The sequence below is a fragment of the Phodopus roborovskii genome, unplaced genomic scaffold (assembly GCF_943737965.1).
Source record: "Phodopus roborovskii unplaced genomic scaffold, PHOROB, whole genome shotgun sequence".
Taxonomy (NCBI): Eukaryota; Metazoa; Chordata; class Mammalia; order Rodentia; family Cricetidae; genus Phodopus; species Phodopus roborovskii.
The window spans coordinates 26,439,426-26,449,248 of NW_026126434.1; the positions used below are offsets into that span (position 1 = coordinate 26,439,426).

Sequence of the window (9,823 nt, forward strand, 5' to 3'; positions counted from 1 at the left end):
CTCACAGAGATCACCTGCCTCAGCCTCCTGAGGAGTGCTGGGATTAAAGGTGTGTGCCACCACTGCCTGGCTAGACTGATTTTTTTTTTCATGTATCTGCCTGTGTGAGCATGTATGTACCACGTGCATGCAGTGCTCTCAGAGGCTGGAAGAGGGAGGGCATAAGATCCTCTGCGACTGGAGTTAAAGACAGTCTGAACAGCTGGGTGCACAAGTTGGCTGTTCTTACCTGCCACACTAGGAGGAGAGGTATTCAGGAGTTGGGATGACTCCTCAGAAAAACTGGTTCCTTGTCCCCAACACTGGCTGTCCCCAATACTGGCTGTCCCTTGACCTGAGAATGTGAGGAGTCGGACCAAAAGAGGCCAATACTAGGCACCTTGTAGCTTCAAGAAGCCCAGGTAGCCCATGGAGCCACCTTGCAAGCCATGGCTGCCCATCCAGCACCAGACTCCACTCCAAACAGGTCCTGATGTGATGGAGACTCCCTTACGTCAAAAATGGCAGCTGTAAGCCAAGCAGTGGTGACACACACTTTTGATCCCAGAACTCCTCAGGAGGCTGAGGCAGGCAAATTTCTGTGAGTTCAAGGCCAGCCTGGCCTACAGTTCCAGGACAGGCTCCAAAGCTACACAGAGAAACCCTGTCTCGAAAAACAAACAAAACAAAACAAAGCAAAATAGTATGAACATCATGTGGGTACTGAGAACTGCGCAGGCGCTCTGTGAGATCAGTGAGCACTCTTAATCACTGAGCCATCTCTCCAACCAAGTTCACCCAGCATTCCGCTTCTTGTGACAGGAAATCCTGAAGATGTTTTCAAATAAGAACACGGGTGAATCAATCATTTCCGCATGATACCATATTACTTTTTAAGAGGACCATATAAGATGTTAGATATCATTGTGGCAGTTTCAAATGAAGTGTCCACACTGTTTTACTTCACAGGAAATCTTCTCCTGTGTGAGTCTGAGTTCTAAACATTCTGAACCTTTTCAGCTGTAAGAATGCTGACTCCCTGAACCTCTCTGGAAGACTACAAAGCAATTCATCCTATAGGCTGCTATAGAAGCACTAACCCTGAAAGGCTAGGTGTGTGTTCCTGGCATTTCCTAGGCAGTGGAGAAGGACAGGAAAAAGCCTAGAGGTACCAGAGTACTGGGAAAGTCTGGCTCACAAAGAGGGAGAGGGAGGCTTAGACAAAAACAAAAATTAAAATACAACCACAGACACCCTGGGGGCCATGAGTTTGCATTTTAACATTTTCAGATTCTCGGACTCCAGCATTTGAACTCTCAAGTCCAAAGCCCTCATCATCAAACATTAAATGTCAAACAAGGCAGGAGGTTCCCACCAGGCCAGTCAGGATAGCTGCCTGAATAAAACAGTAAGATCCTTGGATTCGCTCAAGAAAAGGCAGACCTCATTGTACAAGCCTGAAGGCCAGAGGCCACCATGGCTACAAGGAAGAGGCTCTTCACTCACAGACTATTTCTCAAAGATGTTGCCTGACTACAAGAGCAAGAGAGCAAAGGTGTCTATTGACGACTAGAGAGATGGCTCAGTGGTTCACAGTGCTGACTGCTCTTCCAAAGGTCGTGGGTTCAATTCCCAGAACCCACATGGTAACTCAAAACCCCATTTCCAGAAGACCTGACACTCTTTTCTGTCCCAGATAAACACATGAAGTAATTTTTTTAAAAAACACTTAATATAATAATTCACCTATAAGCCTGTGCTAACCAGGCCCCTTAAGAGCCCCACACTCAATACCTGGGAAAGCTGGTCTCCATTATACTTTTAAATAAAATTTCATCGTTGTGGAGGGGCTGGGGGGGCAGTACACATCTATAATTTTGGAACTTGGGAAGCTGAGGCTAGCCTTAGCTACAGAGAGTACACCAGGCCAACCTGGACTATAGTATGAGATTGTTTTGCTTGAAGTATAAAAGCATTCTACCAGTGTTCTGGTCCAGTTAAGACATAGCAGCTGGGGAGTCAGTGACCGTTGTCTCTCCCTATGTGAACATGGTGCAGACCAAAGCAAACTCCGTCCCAGGTCCTAGGAGCCTACAGAAAAGTGGTGGTTTCTGGAGCCCCCAGGGAGGTGCTTGGCTCCTCTGCATTTGTGACTGATATTTCACAGTGCTCACTGAGAAAGGCTGAAAATAAGAATGTGGGAGGGAATGCAGTTTGTGTGCGTCCAGCTCCAAAGTGGCAAAAAGGCACTGGCGAGTTCTTTAGGCAGCCCCCTGAAGATCCTCAGAACCATGTTCCTGAAGAAGCCAGATGCAGAGGCTTTGGAACAATGAAGAGAAAAGCCCTTTGTCACCTGATCACACAGATGAAGAAAATGAAAAGAACTTACTCATCTTCAATTCACTTAGGATTCTGGGATGTAAATCTGAGTAGACGTGTCTGTTCAATTGGCTTGTTGTATAGGCATTTAATTGGGTGGGGTGCTAAAATTTAGCCATTCAAAAGCAACTGGCTATAAAAAGGGAGAATTTTTATAATTTGTAAATTATAATCGCATACTTGAATTTATAATGTCATATGCTGCTTCTTTTACCACTATTTGCAGACAACAAGGAACATGCAGGGAAGAAATAATAAACACCCATGGAGTGATGTGTCTGGCCTCACTTCACCACATTTCCAGCCCCTGAGGAAAACAGGGCACAGGCAGGCCACTGATGTCTGTCACAGTCCTTTTCTTCCCTACCTCCTACATGCTAGCCAGCCCTAAGGTACAGGCACCTCCAGTCCATTCCCGGGTCAGAGAATAACTTTCGGGAATCACGCCTTCCACTATGGGCTCTAGGAATCACACCCAGGTTGTCAGGGATGTGGGAACAAGTCTCTCCCACAGAGCCCGATCACCAGACCTAATTAATGTCTATGTGTCTTTCTTCTCCCTCCTCTTGTTCTTGTGATGCCGGAGATCAAGGGCTTCAGCTCCCAGAGGCAAGCACCCTAACCTGAGCTCCAGGCCCAGCCCAGCCAGATCACTCCACAGCTGACTGTTTTCACTTACCCACATGTTTCCACCCAGTTCCACGTCTACTTTATCTGATTACAGATGTGACATATGCTTAGTGGAAAAACCGGAAAGCCGGTTATTTGTTGATCTTCAGCAGGGGAAGCACCAGTGCTGAGCAGACTTTCAACTTCTAGAAGGCTGTGGTCTCCGTCTGTGGCTCCTCAGTGTGGTAAAAAGCAGCACACACCAACAGGCACTTACTGTCCCTAGTGTCCCGAGTGGGTATGGTCAGAATTCACAGTCCTGGACTCTTCTTAAGCTGGCCCGTCTGAAAGCCAGAGACTAGTACACTGCAGCCTGGAGAACACCGCACATGTTTTGAACAGACAGCATGAAGCCTAAGGGCTAGCCTCTGCCATGCTCTGAGAAGACAAACCCACAGAAAGTATTGCCAGGGGTGTCTCACCCAGGTTCAGCAGTATGAAAGCCTTGGTGGGAACCAGCAGATGTCTGGTGCTAATATAGACGCTGGGCGAACGCTGGAGCAGAACTGATCATGTTCAATGCCAAAACATTTGTCAACACACTCCATTCACACTGGCGCTCCGCAGAAACCTCCCAGACCCCAAGGCTCGCTGTTTCAGCAATAACTCAGTACTTTCCAGCCACTTTATCAGCAAAAACATCTCTAAGCCCAAAATGGAATATAAAGACCTACTCAGGCAAATCCCAGCCATTATACCAGTCTACTATCAGATTCCTAAATGCCAAGAAAAATGGCTAAATGACAGGGAGAGATTGTATTTAAAAACACGTGAGTGGTCACATACTTCCAGACTGGCCACTTTTCTCTACATTATTCTCCTTTTGTCAGTAGGGCGCAGAACCCAGTGCTGGGCTCTTCAACTTCTCAATAACACCTTTTTCCTTATCTCCCATAGTCTACAGTGTTCCTGAACTCCTGATCCTCCTGCCTCCATTGCACAAATTCTAAGATTCCAGGCAGTGGGGGCCAGCACCTTAACTTCTTTTAATACTAATAATGACTCCCTTGACTTTTTCTTTTTCTCTTTTTCTCTTTTTTTTTTTTTTTTTTTTTTTTTTTTTTTTTTTTTGAGACTCATATAGCATAGGGTGATCTCTAATTGTACCTACATGTAGCTGACTGTCCTAGCTCACCTCCCCAGTACTGTGATTACAAACCTGCACCACCACCACCACCACCACCACTACCACCACCACCATGCATGGTTTTATGTGGTGTTGGGACTTGAAGCCATGGTGTCTTCACAAATACCACCCAGCTGAGGCATAGCCCCAGCCCTCACTGACTTTAATAACAAGCATTTGGGGGGCTGGAGATATGGCTCAGCTGATATGAACACTGCTTCTCTTCAAGGCGACCCAGACTCAAACCCCAGCACCCATGTGGTGGCTCACTACTGTTTGTAACTCCAGTTCCAGAGAATCCAATGCCCTCATCTCACCTCTGTGGACACTGCATGCACATGATGCACAGACACGCACAGGAAAAGCACCCATACACAGGAAATGAAAATAAATGAAATCTCAAAAAAATTACTAACAAGTTTTTTTTGTTATAGGAAAGAGAAGCCACTCCAGCAGGCCTGGAGATAAGCGTATGGGGTGACCCAGCAGCTCCCACCTGTCTCCTATACCCTCATGACAAGTGCCCACATTCCTTGGACTGCAGAAGCTGCTCCCATAACAACCAGGACCGAAGGCAGTGAGCAGCACCAACAGGGACAGCACTGGACAAGGGGTCCTTCCTCACATCTGCTCCATGGCCTCCCCGTCTGGCCTCTCTTTTCTTATCTAGAGGGTCTTAGCCTCAAGTTCTAGAATCTAGCAATTCTGCCACACTCAGCAGCTAACCCAGGCAAATGATTTGCTATGCTCAAAAGGACAACACAGAAGAGCCCATCATCTAGCCCAGCCCTCTGATCTGCCCAGCAATCATTCCTGATGAGTAAGAGTTGATGAATGCAATGCTCAGCTTCAGAACTGGTCCAGATCTCACAGCCAGTTCAATTCAAGCCTCTCATTCCCATTCTGTAGATAAGGAAATCAAGTATGGTGGAGCTGCGTATTTTGTTGTAAAACTTGACTTCATGTTTGAAGGCTTGGCCCACAGGGCAGTAGCACTATAAGGAGGTGTGGCCTTGTTAAAGGAAGTGTATCATTGTGGGGGCAGGCTTTGAGGTCTCAAGACTTGTCCTGTGTCAGTCTCCTACTGCCTGGAGATTAAGATGTAGAACTCTCAGCTCCTTCCAAGTCTGCCTGCACATCACCATGCTTCCCACGATGATAACAGACTAATCCTCTGAAACTGTAAGCCACCACCACAATTAAACGTTTTCCTTTATAAGAGTAACTGTGAGCCAGCCTGGCGGTGGTTGCACACACTTTTAATACCAGTGCTCTTTTGCTTGTCTGTTTTGTTTTTTTGAAACAGAGTTTCTCTGTAGCTTTGGATCCTATCCTAGAACTCGCTCTGTAGACCAGGCTGACCAGCCCCTAACTCACAGGGATTTACCTGCCTCTGCCTCCCGAGTGCTGGGATTAAAGGTGTGTACCACCACCAACCACCCGGAACTAGTGTTCAATCTTATGAAGATTTATAATGCAAAGAAGCAAGCTGAGCAAGGAAATATATAAAATATTTAAATTGAGGAATAATGGAGCTAAATCTGTGTTCAAGGAGATAAACAGATTTTTAAAAGTGCTGATTGCTAAATGGAATAAAGGGAGTGGAGGCCTCAGGGCAGGATCCCACCCAAACTTCCAACTTGTGAAAAGGAATTAAAGAAAAACTTAAGTAGAGGCATGGTGGTGCACGTCTTCAATCCCAGCACTCACAAGACAAGCAAAGTATCTCTAAGTCTGAGTCCAGCCTGGTCTACCTAGTCAAGTTTCAGGACAGCCAAGTTTAGACAGTGAAGGAAACCATTGAAAACAGAAAGGTGATGAGGAAGGTGACCATATTCCAGTCCCAGCAAGCAAAAGAACTTGTCAGCTTTAGTTTAGAATCAAGGATGGAAGAAAGGGGTTATGGAATCTCCCTCTGAGACTAAGGAAAGACACAGACTCACATGCAGACTAAACACTCATATACATCAAAATAAATTTTTAAAAATATTTAAAGAGCCAAGAATAGCAGCAGGAGGCAGGGGAGGCAGAGGCAGGCAGACCTCTGTGAGTTCTGGTCTACATAGTGAGTTCCAGGCCAGCCAGGACTACAGAGTGAGACTCTGTCTGAAGACAAACAAGGAAAATTTAAAGAATGCTTTGCTTGTTTTTAATTTGGGCTGTTCTAACAGAACTTCTATTTGTTGTCACTAAAGTCTCTCCACCAGGATCAAAGAATCTGGAAGTAACCCCCGCTGCATGAACATTTCTCACCTTTCATACTGTGAAGAAGAGAGAAGTAGCTCCGCTTCTGCCCTGCTGGGGACCTTGCATATGCTCATTGAAAGAGTTCAGATGGCAAAGTTTTTACTTGCTCTAATAACAGTACAATTAATAATGACTATTTATGAGGCAAGTACAATGTACTAAATAAACACTGCCATGGCTCTTTACAAATAGGACATTTCATTTGGCCTTCACAGTAATGCTGAGGGAAGTGTTGTTATTCCCAATTTCACATATCAGGAAACTGAGGCCCAGACAGTCAATCATACGGGTAAGAGAATCTGAATAACAATAACAATAATAACAATAATAATAATCTGAACTCCAAAGTTCTTGCCTCTACTGCTCTGTTTCAAAATGAAAAAGAAGCCAGAGATTTGACAAAACTGAAGATTTTTCCTATATAGCAAAAGTAACGTTTCTGGGCCATCAAGGTGGCTCAGCCCTAGGATGGTGGTGGCACATGCCTTTAATCCCAGTGCTTGGGAAGCAGAAGCAGGCAGATCTCTTGAGTTCAAAGCCAGCCTGGTCTACAGTGTGAGTTCCAGAACAGCCAGGGCTACACAGAGAAACCCTGTCTCCAGAAACAAAAACAAACCAAGAAGGATGGCTCAGCAGGCATTTGCTGCCAAGCCTGACGACCTGAGTTCAATCCCTATGATGCACGTGATGGATGCAGGGGACTGACTCCCACAAATTGCCCTCCAACTTCCACGTGAGCACTGTGGCATGCACACACCTGCACGCGCACGCACACGCACACACACACACACACAATAAACTAAATAGTAGATAAATAAACTTAATTATTTGAATTAGTACTTTTAAAAAAGCTGGCTTCCTATATAGTCCAGTAGACGAAATAAAGAAAACAAAAGACCATTAATGCACCACATCTGGCAGTCCAAAGGCACAAAGGTCACGCATCTTCCGCTGTCCTCATTGCTGCTTCCTGATGTGACCATTTTTCCACTGATTATTATCTTAGGATATCGAAATGTAATGACCCCTCCATAGCAAACTCAGAGAACAGTCGACACAGCTGGAGAACTCACTCAAGCAGGAAGGAAAATAAATCAGTGGCAGGAAGTGAGGAGGAGGCTTATCTAAAAACACAGAGTGTCACCGTACAATGTGTGAACACTACAACCCCACAGCACTTTAATCCAATGCTACCTTTGCCTCCCTGGTATTATATTACTATGTGCTGCTGAAATCGGGTTCCTAAACTTTCTCCATGTGTCTAGTAAGTTCCATAGCCAATACTGACTATCATTTCTCTTTTGCTTGAAGAAGGGGGTGGGATGGGGGCCGTGGTAAAGTGTTTGCCTTGAATTGTGTGAGGAGAGACAGTGAGAAAGAGGGAGATCAAGGGAGAGAAACCGGAGGAGACAGAAAAGAGAAATTTCAGGAGGGAGAGAGTGAAAAGGGAAGGGAGGGAAGGTGGGAGTGGGAGAGAGAGGTCACAGGTCAAAGGATTATGCCTGAAGGAAAGGGCAGGTGTAATCAGGAAAGGTAACAGGTGTGGGATAAGACCTGACACAAATTCTAACACCAAGTAGCCTGTGGCAGGCAGAAATCTTACATTCAGTAAATACATACTCCTTTCACTTTCCAAGACACCGCCCAAAACAAACTGAACCAGTAAACCCGTGGCAGACCGATGGATGGACAATTGCTCAGAATGTCAACATACACCAAGAAGAGAAAGAAAAGCTAAGAAAATAAGTTGCTTGGGAGGCCTGCTCTCCAGCAAAACTGGGGAATAAGAGAATGTAACCCATCTACACTAAGAGAACAGTACTTCTCAGGGGGAAGAAGTTAAACTGGATTGCACAAATGATTAGCAAATGCCAAGGGAGTAACTTCACTCTCCATCCTGTGACCACGCTATAGTAATTTCTAATGAGAAAGGGCCAACTCAAGACAAAGTAAGGTCAGGCTTGAGAATTCCCCTCACTTTCCCGGTTCACGCCCTGACTGGCCTGCCCCAGGCTCGCCCACCAGAACTCCTGGGGAATCCAAAAGGAAGACAGGAACGTGTTGTGCTGGGGAACCAAGGCCAAGGGCCACCCTCACGTAAGCAGCCACCCATGTTGCTGAAAAACCCTGAGGAGTTCTGCAGAAAAGTGAAAAGCGTTTGTGCAGGTCTTCCTCCCAGGCCAGGCTGACAGCGGCAACTCCCCCAACTCCACCGCCCCTCACACCGAGTCCCCGACACCTCCCGGCTCAAGTTCCCCGCCCCCAGACCCCAGTCTGCACCCCACACCCAAGCCGGCCAGGCTCCTCTGAGAGACAGCTGCTCCAGCCTGGACTACCCCGACAGCAGCCCTCTGGCCTCGGGGCGCCCCTGGCCCGCGGCATTCAGGGATCGGGATCTGTAAGGCTTGGGATCCAATCCCCACTCCCCTCAGCGTCCTGGGCTCACCTCCCCGGCAGCTTGGCGCTCCTCTTCCAGAACTGCTTGCTGTTCTCGGCGGCCATCGCTCCGGCCCGGGGGAAGGCCTGGTCGGCGGGTCACGGGGGCGCCCCGCGACAGGCCCCCGGGACCCCGCAATCTGAGGGCCAACCCAGGCCGCTTCCCCGCCGCCGGTCACCCGCTCCCAGCTCCTGGGGGCGCCATCTTGGATGTGGGCACTCCCCCCGCCCAGCGCCGTTGCCATTGGTGGGCTGAGCAGGCCGGTGGACGGATGGACCAATGAGGATCCGGGATCCTGCGGGCCGCTGAAGCCCCGAGGCTACGTCACGGGCTGGGCACACAGGTGGGCCGGGGGCGGAGCTTAGATGGGCAGGAAGGCGGGGCTGAAAGTTCCTACTCGGTGGAAGCTGAGAAACAGGTAAAAGAAAAGAAAGAGACTTACTGGGAAGTAGGAGACGAGACTGTTGCTTTTGATGGGCTGAGGTTCTGGGTGGTGGGGAGGGAATACCATAACATTCATATGCAGAAATCTTTAGCCAACAAGTAAGGCTTCATGTGATAACTGTTTTTTGAACGTCTCCCAACTCAATGGTACCCCTCCTTCTTCCCCTCCTTCTTTCACGATCCCAATTTCTTAGAAGACAGAGTTTGGCTAGAGCCAAACTAGAGGTGGGTAACTGTTGCCTGAGTAGCAGTTGGCTCATCAGAACCTCCCTCTCTTCTGCTAACTGAACTCCGTGCTTCAAGTGATGTAACCCCTTCAGGTCTTACTACTCTTCCTGGTGATGAGGATCCAGATACTGAGACATCGTGTTTAGGAAATATTACTTTTCCCTCCCAGTTCGGATTTCCATTTCCGCTAAGGATGTCGGACATCTCCGTGGCACCGATGAGGAAGATGAAGGATGAACTAACTCCTTTCCCAATATCCTTGACTCCCTCATTAACCGATTATAAATCTTCCTCCTTTAGATTTTTCAACGTAA

General features: G+C 47.4%; 1 protein-coding gene across 1 annotated transcript in view; it reads right to left on the reverse strand.

Moving 5' to 3' along the window:
• The window catches only part of Tbc1d22b (TBC1 domain family member 22B), a 39,152-nt gene extending 30,109 nt beyond the window's left edge, over window positions 1–9,043 (reverse strand). The window contains exon 1 of the mRNA XM_051187072.1: window positions 8,847–9,043. Within this exon, the coding sequence (XP_051043029.1) occupies window positions 8,847–8,902 (56 nt within the window). The 5' untranslated portion in view covers window positions 8,903–9,043. The remainder of the gene's footprint in view (window positions 1–8,846) is intronic.
• Between the last annotated feature and the right edge of the window lie 780 nt (window positions 9,044–9,823).